Below are 13,220 nucleotides of genomic sequence, written 5' to 3'. Positions count from 1 at the left end.
AACAATGTCATTTTAAAAGTAGTTTTTAAATTCGATGAAATTTAATTTATCATTTTTAACAATTTTATGGATCATGCATTTGGTGTTGTATTTAAGAAATCTATGCCTAACTCAAAGTCACTAAGATTTTTTCCTATATTTTCTTTTCTTTCTTTTTTTTTTTTTTAATTTTTTTTAATGTTTATTTATTTTTGGGACAGAGAGAGACAGAGCATGAACGGGGGAGGGGCAGAGAGAGAGGGAGACACAGAATTGGAAGCAAGCTCCAGGCTCTGAGCCATCAGCCCAGAGCCCGACGCGGGGCTCCAACTCAGGGACCGCGAGATCATGACCTGAGCTGAAGTCGGACGCTTAACCGACTGAGCCACCCAGGCGCCCCTTCCTATATTTTCTTAAAGAAGGTTATAGTTTGTGGGTTCACATTTAAGTATATGATTAGTTTTGAGTTATTTTTTGTACACAGTTTGAAGAATGGGTTGAGATTTTTGTTTGTTCTTGTTTTTTTTCAAATGCATTGTAATTATTCCAGCACTGTCTTAAAATGGACTGTTCTTTTTCCATTGAGTTGCTCTGGCAGCTTTTTCAAAAATGAATTGAATGTATATATTCTGGGCTCTCTGTTCTGTTTTATCAATCTATTTCTCTATCTTGATGTCAATATCACATTGTCTTTAATTCTACAGTTTTGTAACGTGTCTTAAAAAGTGTTAAGTCTCAAACTTGGTTTTTATTTTTCACAATGTTTTAGTTATTCTAGTTTCTTTGTGTTTTGGCACACAGTTTAGAAGAAGCTTGCCAATTTCTAAGAAGAGGAAAAAGAAAAGCACCTAATGGGTTTTGATTGGGATTGTAATGAACCTGTATATCAATTTTAGAAAAACTGACATCTTAACAATATCAAATCTTTCAATCCACAACTATTATAGCTCTCATTCCACAACTATTATATTTTTACTTAGTTCTTCTTTAATGATTTCTCATCAGTGTTATGTAATTTTGTTACATTTATGCCAAAGAATTTAGTATTTTTGGTGCTACTATAAGAGGTATTTTAACATTTTAATTAACAGTTTTTATTAAGAAAATACAGAAATTTATTTTTGAATACTGACTTTGTATCCTGTGACCTTGCCAAACTCACTTTAAAAAAAAGTTCTTACAGATTTCCTACCTAGAAATCCGTATCATTTATAAATGGAACATTTTATATCTTCCTTTCTGATCTATATGCCTTGAATTCCTTTTCATATTGCATATGCTAGGACCAACAGTATGATATTGAATCGGACAGGTGATAGCAGACATCTTTGCCTTGATCCTGATCTCAGAGGGAAAGCATTTTAAGTCTTTGGCTATTCAATATGATATTAGCTGTCAGATCTTCATAGATGCCTTTAATTTTTTTTTCTTTTTTTGAGAGAGAGCGCAGACAGGGGAGGGGCAGAGGGAGAGAGAGAGAATCTTAAGCAGGCTCCATGCCCAGTGTGGAGCCTGGGCTCAATCTCACAACCATGAGATCATGACCATGAGCTCAGGACCTGAGCCTAAATCAAGAGTCAGATGCTTAATGGCCTGAACCACCCAGGTGCCCCCATATATGCCTTTTAAAACACTGAGGATGTTCTCTTCAGTTCCTACACTGCTTTTATCATAAATGGGATGTCAAATGCTGCCATTTACTTTTCACATAAATCAAGAAATTTATTTCCATATTCATAAATAAATAAATTCGTAAGGACAATAGTATTTACTAAGTTTTGTGTCTGTAGCACAACTTTAAAGGCAGCTTTATCGTTCATACCTGTTGTGCTTTAAGACAAACACCTAACAATGTTACCTGTGCTTCTGGTATCAAACGACAATGGCAGCAGTCACGTGGAATTTCAGAACCACGTACATTTAAAAAAATAATCAAAGAAGGACTTGGAAAAAGACAACCTCAATTAATTAGGGGCAAGCTCATATTTGGTACCAATAGGTCTCAGAGTCATTTTTGTTTCTTTGTCCTGCCTTCTCAAGGCTTCTGTCCTCTTTCCTAGAAAAACATAGCTAGATAGAAAACTTTCAACATCTCTCATGTGTGTGATAAAACCAAAATGTCTATTTTTTCATACTCATTTTTCCGTTTTTCTGTCAAAGAAAATCTAAAAGTCCCTTTGTCTCAGTGAAGGGTACTAGAATTCTTACTGTCACAGCAGCTTTACTTAGATCACAAAGTCAGAGATCTTTCAACCTCCACTTTCACGCTTTCAGCCTCCACTCCCATCCAGATCATGCCGAATTTACCTCTTTCTCTGAGCCCCTCCCGTAAGTCCCATGCCAACAACTGCCTGGTTCAAGTCCTCATTATTTTTCCTTGTCTTACATCAAAGGTCACTTCGCTGGCCTTTAGATTTATAACTGGTCTTCATGTTTTCAATTGGATTGTGAAGATTAAGCTATTTCTCAGCCTTAAATTATTCAATATTCAGGTCCTACTGCCTTCAGGATAGTGTCTGCATACCTTTCTTCTGCTTATCAGGCCCAGTGTGCATGATTCCATATCTAGAAGTCCCATATCTACCCAGTCTATCTCACTTGGAAAGAAAAATAAATGTGCCTAAGGCACTGCACCTTCGGGGGTGCAGATTTCCCATGTAGAGAAAGGGGGGGGGCATCCATTGTTCTGTAGCCATTGCTCTTCTGACTGAGAAAATAACGAGTCCCCCATGCAGAAAACAGTCCTGTGACGTTATGTGAGGATGAGCCTCAAGCCTAAAATAGATGTGCAAGAAGGTCAAGGAAACTCTCAATTACTATTTCATTTAAAAGTGAGAAATTATTTAGCAGGTCTCTAAATACTTAAATTGCTTGCAGATTCTTATTCCTAATGTTTTTCCTCCCTCTGCAGCCCCACGGTCAGAAAAGTTTAACGCTGTGGTTTCTCAACTTCAGTACTATTGACATTTTGGACCAGATCATTCCTAGTTGCAGATGGCTGTCTTGCACATTATAGGATATTTAGCAGTATTCCTGACCTCTCCCTCTAGATGCCAGTAGCACTCAACCCCCCGACAACTGTACCAGTCAAAAGTGTCTTCAGGTATTGCCAATGTCCACCGAGGGGCAAACACTGCCATGCATGGAAAACCTCTACTTTTCAGTGAAAAGTGCAGTGTGTTTTAAGTTCATGGCAGAAAGTCTGTGCGAAAGAAGACCTCAGCGCCAGTGGTACTGACGTGAGTCAAAGCAGACACCTTCCCGGGGACTGTAGCAAATGAAATAAGGGAGAGGGAGGAAGCCAGCCCAGGCCCCTGAAGGGTTAAGATGAGAGCCAGCAGGGAAAACTGTGTGTGAGGTGTAGAACAATTTCTCTGCAGTCACAAAATCACCGTACTTCCCTGGATGCATCCTGAGTTTACAACCTCGTCTCTTTGCACATAATTTTTCTCTCCATGAAATATCCTATGTCTTCTTCATGTGATTGTGTGAGCCTACTGGCAGAACAGGAAGTAGAGATGCTTAAGATTGGGGATAGTAGGTATAATGGCAGACATTTTTTATAAGTATATATAAATTTTTATAGGCCAGTATCATTTTTGCTTTTTAACTAAGCAACTTCTGCTGTGTATCTCCATAAATCCACTGCATTGTTAGATCGTCTCTTCCTCTGTCGAGCCCCTAGAATAAAACTTTATTTTAGGGTATACTTTTAATGTAAATAAATATTTTTCCCATTTCCGTTTTAAGTCCTGGAAATAACTAAAGGCACAAATAATTAATGCATCAGTCTCCATACGTATGGGTACATATACTCATTTCAATCCCTGCTGAAAAGAAATATTTTCTGTGAAACTATATTTTAATTTTAAAATTCTGCTTTAGAGTGCGAATACATTGAATACACAAAACAGCGTGTCCCATTGATTTAGAGTTGGACACACAAACTGGAAACAAAAATGAGATCAAAAGTTGAAATATGTTTGACGAAACTGGCATTTGATCCTATTGATGCTCTAATTTCACCACAGGCCCAACAGGAGAAAACTCACATACATTCTCCACACTTTTATGCAGCACTGAGGCTTTCCTATATAGATAATGGCAGGTAGAAATTTAGGAATGCTGGGATGTGTTTACCAACCAATCAAATTGAGATGCTTAGTGGTTTCTTTCTCTTGGGATCTGAACAAGCCTTGCTGTCACAGCCTTTGTTGCAGGGCTTTAAACTTTATGAGGGTACGTTCTTTGTTGACCGACTGAAAGAAAGACTTCAAACACTGCTCATGCGGCATCACAAGAGAAGTCTGATTAATTATTCTATGACAGAAACATGAGTCCTCAGTGACATCGGTTTCCCCAGATATGTTTACAGCACAATGCCACCACTTACTGTCTCCCCGGCAGAGTAGAGGCCCCAGTTTATAAGCTGCTTCTGAGTGCGGTCGGCCCGTGTCTGTAACCACGATCTTCCTTACTGGCAGGTGTTCTTTATAAGAAAGGAATCCAGTGTCATTGGTCCTAAAAAACAGTAACAACAACAAAAATCCTTAAAATTACAATTTGTAATTATAAAATAAGCAATAATCCTCACTAAATTTCAAAGCCAAGGTATTCTGAGCTAAATCTGCACACACAAAAAGGCAAGGAAACAATTGCTCACTTAAGCATATGAAAATATGGCCACGTTTTCACGTCTCCTGCAGACTGACTATAGCTGGTGATTCTGAAATTCAGTTGAGCATTTTCTACCTTTTCAGTGGAATGGTTATGGCGAGATAATCACTTCATAATGTACAAAAGTATCAAATCACTACGTTGCATAATATAATATAATATAATATAATATAATATAATAATAATATAATATATATTGCATATATTAATATAATATTGTATAACGATTATACAATATACTATTGTATAATTAATATACATATTAATATAATACTGTATACCAATTATAATCCAACAGCAAAAAAGAATAGAAAACAAGTAAATTAATAAATAATTACATTTAGTATAATGACTGATATTGTGTTCTTAGCTCTACCATTTTGTTATTTGTTGCTTATTTTTTCCCATAGGATTTCCTGTATTTCTGCACCCTCTTTCCTAAATCTCTTGGCTAACTACGTATTTCTTTGTATTCAATTTTATTTTTTACTCACTTTTGAGCTATATGTCTGTTTATAGTTTTTAATGTTTGCTTTACGGATCTTTACATGATGCATCTTTAATTCATCCACTTTACTTAGATTTTATGTTATATTACTTAATATAAAATGTCAGAAGCTTACTACAGGATAATATTCTTAACCTCCCCCTACCCCCCACCACACACACACCTGCTCCTTGTGTTATTGCTGTAATATAGTTTAAATCTAGGTGTTATAAATGTTATAATATAATTAAACAGTAAATTTTAATTTACTTTTTTAATTAAAAAAAAAAAGAACTTAAATGCTGGCTTTTATATTTCCTGACATAATCATGATTTCCAGTCTTCTTCGTTCCTTTCTGAAGATGAGTTTTCGTCTGGTATTATTTCTCTTTAGCCTGTAGCATTTCTGTTAGTGTACTGTTACAGTGCAGTTGTGTTGGGAACAAATTCAGCATTTCCTTAATCTGAAAAGGACTTTATTTCACCTTCAGTTTTGAAATATCTATTTATTTAGTATAGAATTCTAGGTTGACATTGCTTTCTTTCTCAGCACATTAAAGAGATCATTCCATTGTCTTCTGACCTGTGCTTCTGATGAGGAGTCAGCCTTCACTGGTATCTCTCTGTTTTCCTGCATGGAATGCATTCCACCAGATCTGTCCAACCTGGCTGTTGCTTTTACAATATTTATCTTTATCATTTTTTTTTAGCAGCAATTTGAACAATAAGCCAAGGTGTGTTCTTCTCTGTTTTTATTCTGCTTCAGATCCTCTGAGTTTCTGGAATCTGTACATTGATGTTGTATTAGTGATCTACCACGGCAGAACAAACTAGCCTAAAACTTCACGACTTAAAACAACATTTATGATCTATGTGTCCGTGTGTCAAGAATCTGGGCAGAGCTCAACAGGAGAGTCTGGCTCCGAGTCCCCCGCGCAGCTGCAACGAGAGTGTTGGCAAGGACTACGGCCATCTCAGCGCTTGACAGGGGAAGGATCTGCTTCCAAGCTCACTCATGTGGTTCGTCGTTGGCAGTAGTCTGCTCCTTGCCAGCGGATGGACTGAGGGCCCTGGCTCTTCACTGGTGTCGGTTGATGGTCACCTTCAATTCCTTGCCATATGAGCCTCTCCCCAGGACAGCTCACGACACGGCAGATTGCCTCATCAAAACAGGAGTCGCAGAGAGAGTTGCAAGGAAATCAGAAATCATAGTTTTTTGTGACTCCATCTCAGAAGTGACTCTCCTCCCTTTGATCATATTCTATTTATTTAAAGCAAGTCACAAGGTCCAAGTGAAATGCCACTGAAATGTCCCTAGAGCTCGTTCAGTTTTCCAGGGGTAGCTGTCTGCTTGATTCCCAGAAACCTCCCCTGTGCATGTGCGGTTCAGGGCAGTCGGGGCCCTGAGGGGAGTTGACAGAGTGAACTCTGCCCAGGTAGTTTTCTTCTTTCTGGGATTTCCACTCCCTCCTCAATTTTTAGTCATTTTGGCAGCCCTAAACTCTGTCCTCTGATACCTGGAGCCGAAAAAAATCTAGTATTCCCTTGGAGTCCTCACCACCTCATGGCACGTGGTTTGGTGAGTGCCCTCATGCGAAAAAGCATATAAAATATAAACATCTATCTCACCCACTTGAATTCCTTCTTTCAAGGGTCAAAGTCCCCCAACCTTGGCAGTTTCTGCCTACATTTGGCTGCTCTCCACCTTCTTCAACTAGGTGCTTTTCTAAATATATTTCCAGAGATTATAAATGTGTCTAAGGAAGGTTAGCTCCATGCAAGCTACTTTACCAGGAGCAGAATTTAATACGAGAAATTTTAAAATCTTATTTTTAAAAATGACTTTTTTTGAGCGAGAGAGAAAGAGAGCACACAGGGTGGGGAGGGGCAGATGGGAGAGGGAGAGAGAGAGAATCTTCAGTAGCCTCCACACCCAGCACGGAGCCCAACGTGGGGCTCGATCCCACAACCCTGAGATCATGACCTGAACCGAAATCGAGTTGGACATGTGACAGACTGAGCCACACCAGGTGCCCCTAAAAATTATTTTTGATGAATAATATGTTACAGAGGCATTGGAGAAATTTGGTGATTAGGTTAGGTATTTTTCCTGGTAAGCACTGCTATTAACATTTTATTTGCACTTTAAGACACACTATTATTGTGTAGGCATTTTGTGTGTGTGTGTGTGTGTGTGTGTGTGTGTGCGCGCGCGCGCGCACATGTGTGTGAAGGCAGTGAGGAAAAGAGTGCCCTCCACAGGAGGCAGATATTCTGAAAAACTGGAGTTTGAGCAAGAAAGACAATACTCTATGAAACATGTAACACTAAAAATATAATCGTGACTCCATGCAGAAACCTCCTTTTAGAGTATTCTAAAATAATCTTTTTTTAAATATAATGTAGCCTTGATGTTTGCCAAATAAATACACAGAGTATTCCATAATTCAAAACGTGAGCTCAATTAACAACGGACTGATTACTGAAATTAATGTAGATTCTGTAACCAAATCAATCACATTTACAGCCAAATTGACTATTAGTACTTTTAAAAATAATTCTTGGGGTACCTCGTTGGCTCAGTTAGTTGAGCCTCCGAGTTCAGCTCAGGTCATGGTATCACGGGTTCATGGGTTCGAGCCCCACATCAGGCTCTGTGCTGACAGCTCAGAGCCTGGAGCCTGCTTCGGATTCTGTGTCTCCCTCCCTCTCCGCCCCTCTCCCACTCGCACTCTCTCTGACAAAAATAAATAAGCGTTAAAAAAATTTTTTTTAGATAACTCTTATGTACAGATCCAGGTGCTTAGTGATGTAAGATATACATATGGAATGCTGAAATGCGAATAGGAAAATTTAAAAACCTTTCACTTCACAAATAAATAAAACCAATGTATATTTCAACTCTAGTCTCAAATATACTAAATATCTTTTCAAAATTTTCAAAGGCAAACATACACATAAGGCTTCTCTTCTACTTAAAACAATATTTCAGCCTTAGTTTTCAAATCCCTAAGTGTTTTAGATTTCCTTTTTTGAGGTATGATAAATAGACTATTAATTCTTTGTGGCATGGTTTGTCCTGAAAAAAAACTAAAGAGCTACATGTTCAAATAACTGTGAGACTTTCTAAGTTTACATGTTTAAAGGTTTTAGAGGTAGATTATTGAAGAACTGTGCTTCAGTAATTAATGGCTATAAATATATTTTGAAAATAATAGAATTCTTAACCACATTCAATTTTAAAAAGAATGATAACTGACTTACAATGAAGAGGAAACATGAAACAGATGTCTCTATTTCATCCTATTACAAAAATAAAATGTAATGATTTGTGGTCCATTTCTAAAAAACTCAAATAAAAAGATACTGGTCTTCACATTTAGGATTCAAACTGATTGTAACACATTTCATCAAAACATACCTTTATCTAATTTCTTCACTGTACTAATTTGTTCAGTATCTGCCTCGCTCTGCTGTATGTTCTGAGTGATTCATTTTTAACAATAAACTTTATATCGGGGTGTCTGGGTGGCTCAGTCAGTTATGCGTCCGACTTCGGCTCAGGTCATGATCTCACGGTTCGTGAGTTTGACCCCTGCCTTGGGCTCTGCGCTGACAGCTCAGAACCTGGAGCCTGCTTTGGATTTTGTCTCTCCCTCCCTCTCTCTCTTTCTCTGGCCCTCCTCCTCCCTCTCTCTCTTTCTCTCCCTCAAAAATAAATAAACATTAAATAAAAACAACTTTATTTTGCATAAGGAAATCACCATTCATTCCGGTCAGCGTCACAGTTGCAGTAATACTGAGAATCAATGCAGTTCCCTTCTAATCCACAAGTACACTTCTGAGGATCAGGCAAAGAACCTCCCCAGTACGTCTGTGTTTCATTGGTTCTTCCAACCCACCAACTCAGAGGGCGTCCATCTGAAAGATAAATGCGAGAAATGTGAGATCGGCTCTGGACCCCACAGCCTTCCAGGCCAGTCCATTCCCTTCCTTCCCAAATCAGTCAAAAGACTGAAGGCAGGAAAAGAAAGGCTGGTCTGATGTAATGATATTCCAAAGACTGCTATTGATGGCATTTCCTTAAGAAAGCTTTTAAAAAATATATTTTATTATTTAAGCTTAAATGGTCAATATATTTTTCTTTAAGTGGAAAAGAAACCAGTAGTTCCTTTTTAATTCAGGCATGACATTTAAAAATGTTTTGAGAGGAGTTCACATATGTAAGTTCTTTAAAAATAATTTCTGAAACAAAAAGGCATCAAAATAAAAGCCACAGTAATTATGATATCAGAAGCAAAATTGATTTGAAATCATGAAATGCCCATTAAAACACTACAGAATGTTATGGAAAGTCAGCGATTGATCTCAATACATTTATTCAACTAAAAACACATGAGCTGTTTATTTACATTAGGCATTGTTCGGCACCCCCTCCTTATGATTTAGGATCTATTTGGAAGTATGTGGTTTTTTTTCTTCCATTTAATGGCTTGGCTATTTATTTGGAGACTACAGAAATAACACTGAAAGATCTTTATGCCTGAAGCAAACACTACACTCAAAAACAAAGTTTCCCTTAGCCAAGTGCATTGCTTTCTATGATGAATGTTCAGCTTCCAGCTCCTTCTCAGAGTTACGACTAAACATGATGCCAAAGAACTAGCACAAAGAATAGACAGAACATTCAGGTGAGGAATGCAGGCAATCTGTCTTAGCAAAAAACAATAGGTAGTGAGGAAAAATCATAGTCATTTGAGAATCAGGGCATGAGAAGAATGTGACATCAAATCAGTCAGCTCCTCAAAGTTGTTAGATCATTTTTCTGTTGACTTTCAAAACTTTTAAGTTACTGCCATGAGCCCTATTGAAAATACGGGACTTATACTAATTTCTCCCTCATTTACAAATGTCAATGCTCGTAACAACTTACTATTTGATTAAACCTCTACTAATGCTGACAACCTCTCTCCCAGTGTTCCTTTCCATACCAGCACATACCATGCCAAAAAACCCAAGTGAACTGGAAGTTTGTGTTATGGATAAAGACATTAAAATCAAGGTTTTTCATTTTTTTTAACTGCATGATTAACTTAACCATCTTGAAACATTTAATAGGTATATTCCAATATACTGCTTAAACGTTATGTGTTCATAGATTAAAAAGAAAATAAATTATTCCTAAATATTGAATAATATTTTCACCAATCTTCCTTGAAACCACTGAATGTTTTAAAGTACCAAGGACATGCAGTTCCCTTTAAGACTTTTTTAAGTGTCCTGAAGAATTTAAATAAGTATAGGAAAGAATGAAGAAAGTCATGAGAAATTTTCTAAGTTAAAAATTAAAACTATAAAATATCAGTGATCATGGTAGGACATTCCCCTTCCCATAGTTAAAATCCCAAACGACCTGAGTATCCACATTGATCATCTTTTCAATGTGCTGAGTCATAGCTCCACAGCTTGCAGAAAATTTATTTTCATACACATCCCACTTTATTCGTCCACAGTTATGGCACCATTATTACTTAAAACTGCTCTACCTGATCTGAAACTGTAAACTTAACTTGTCTGACACCACCTTCCTGTTCTTCCCCGTGTATTTCTCATTGTGAACTTAAACTCCAAATTGTTCTATTTTCCTTTTTTTTATGTTTATATATTTATTTATTTGAGAGAAAGAGAGAATTTGTGGGGGAGGGGCAGAGAGAGAGAGGGAATGAGACAAATACTCCGAAGCAGGCTCTGTTTTGTTTAGCACAGAGCCCGAGGTGGGGCTCGAACCCACGAAGGGTGAGATCATGACCTGAGCTGACTGTCAGTTGCCCAACCAACTGAGCCACCCAGGCATCCCTGTTCTCTCTATTTTCAAACTCAAGTTCATTCCATATGAGTTCTTGGGTGATGGACCTGACGAAAATCTGTGCATGTAACAAGCATCATCACCCTTTGTTCTACAGCCTTTTCTTTACTAGTGGCTCTCAAGCCTGGCTGCAACACCCAGATGCATGGGCACCACTGGCCATGAAGGGAGGGGTTCCTTCACACTCTATACTGTCCTCTTTACTTTGGGTGGTGCTTGCTCGCCAACCCCGTGGGGATTTTGTTTTCTGTTTCTTCCAGAGTTTGGCTGATTTGTGACTTTGATGCTTATCTTCCTTTTTGTCTTTCTTTTCTAGTTAGGCAACTCAGTTCATTTTGTTGCATCTCATTCATTTATCCTTCCATAAATAAGGTTCTCATTCCTTAGATTACACTTCCATATTTGCTTATCTATGTTTTTAGATTCTAAGCATCAATGAACAATCAGTTGCATACTAAACTGCTACGTGAACTATAACCGTGATGCACCAGAGAGCTGAAAAGAGAGGAGCTCACTTCAGGCACTCTGTATGTGCTGTGCTATGTCATCCGATCATTGCCACACCCTGTGAGGTTGGTATCACTGGCCCCATGTCATAGAAGAGAAAGATTCACCTATCCAAGCTCTAAACCTAATCAAGAAGAGCCCTGGAATTTGAACCCACGTCTCTCCCTACCTTTAAGTCTTATGCTCTTTGCACTGTAACTATTTGATGGTCATTCACAAATGGGATTGAGGTTTCAGGGGGGGTAAGATGTGACAGGAGACCAGCAAGATGGGAAGGGCTGGTGGGGGTAAATGACCAAACGAGGACATTCTGAAATAGAGGAAGGAGCAAAAGGAGGAGAGGGTGCGAAGCCAGTCATAAGGGAAAGAATAATCTGGTTGTATTACGTGGGTGGACAGTGAGTAGAAGAGCTGCTTAACTAGAAGCAACAAGTTCAAATGTCATCCCGAGAGTTCAAAATCTTGGGGCACCTGGGTGGCTCAGTCAGTCAAGCATCCGATTCTTGATTTCCGCTCAGGTCACGATCTCACGGTTTTGCGAGTTTGAGCCCCAACTGGGGCTCTGTGCTGACTCTGCAGAGCCTGTTTGGGATTCTCTCTCTCTCTCTCTCTCTCTCTCTCTGTCCCTCTCCAGCTCCCAGCTTGCATTCTATCTCAAAATAAATAAATGAACTTAAAAAAAAAGCGTTCAAAATCTTTCTGCTTGACCCATATGACATATGACATTCACATATGAAATGCATGTCTTTTAAAATTGTTGTCATGGTATTCAGGCCTCTCTTAAGATAACAAACAGGGGTAAACATGCGCCAAGTAGCTTTATTGTGCAGATGTCTCAGAATCTTTCTAATTTCTAAAGAAGAATATACCTCAATATTACTCCTAGAAAACTGTGTTAGGGAATGGTATGAATCAGACAAGAGTCTGTTTTGGACGGACAGCAAAGAGGAAGGCCTGGAGCTTCGTTAAGTAGAAAAGCGTCATGACGGAAGTCGTGTTTCTTAAAGCTTAATTCCCTTCAAAAAGATTAAATTCTAGATTACACATTGGGTGATGAGAAGATATGAGGGATGCCTACGGGAGGCCAGATGGAAAGCGCCTGCAGTAAATTCCAGCACTGCGCCGGCACTGGGCGGTGGGGCCCAAGGTACCGTCACATAATGAGATGTTCTAACGGGAAAACAAAACCAAACACAGAATTGAAGAGCAGACTGGTTATTAAAAGTAGAATAAAGGAAAGAGTTAAAAGATGATTTTCTGATTTCCGATTTAAACTGCTGAATAAACTGTTTTCGGCAGCCTATTCTAATTTTCAATTTTACCCAGAGGCTAGCTGCCAACAATCCATGAAAAAAGAGTCGCACAGAATAGTCACTTTGAGAAAAGTGAGTCATATTTTCATTAACTCTCTTCCTGATAAAACAAACCGTACGTGTCACCTGCCCTTTCTAAAGGATAGACACTGAGCATTCATTGAGGATCAGAATGAAGCTCCTTTCTGTAGAGTTATCTGACTGAGGCCAGGAAGAGACTCCGAAGGCAATCGAGGTTTTGAACAAAGCTCAGAGTAAATTGACCTTGTTCTTTCTTCGGGCAAAAGCATTGCTGTGACTTCCAGACTGTGACATGTTTGCTAAGTATACAGGGGGCAGACACGCTCCGTGGCCGAATGCCACCACCACCACGGCATAATTCAAATCCTCG

The 13,220-nt window shown here is 38.6% G+C and overlaps 1 protein-coding gene across 5 annotated transcripts in view; it reads right to left on the bottom strand.

Annotated features, from left to right (window-relative positions):
* The window catches only part of CNTNAP4 (contactin associated protein family member 4), a 251,964-nt gene that overhangs the window by 51,933 nt on the left and 186,811 nt on the right, over window positions 1–13,220 (bottom strand). For all 5 annotated transcript variants that reach the window (XM_078439006.1, XM_060650097.2, XM_060650096.2 and 2 more), the window contains 2 exons: window positions 8,908–9,064; window positions 4,373–4,500 (listed from right to left, as the gene is read on the bottom strand). In XM_078439006.1, coding sequence (XP_078295132.1) covers window positions 4,373–4,500; window positions 8,908–9,064 — 285 coding nt within the window. The remainder of the gene's footprint in view (window positions 1–4,372; window positions 4,501–8,907; window positions 9,065–13,220) is intronic.

The sequence above is a fragment of the Panthera onca genome, chromosome E2, assembly GCF_046562875.1.
Source record: "Panthera onca isolate mPanOnc1 chromosome E2, mPanOnc1 haplotype 2, whole genome shotgun sequence".
Lineage (NCBI taxonomy): Eukaryota > Metazoa > Chordata > Mammalia > Carnivora > Felidae > Panthera > Panthera onca.
Note: the sequence above shows the minus strand (reverse complement) of the source record. Positions and strands in the feature narration are given on the sequence as shown.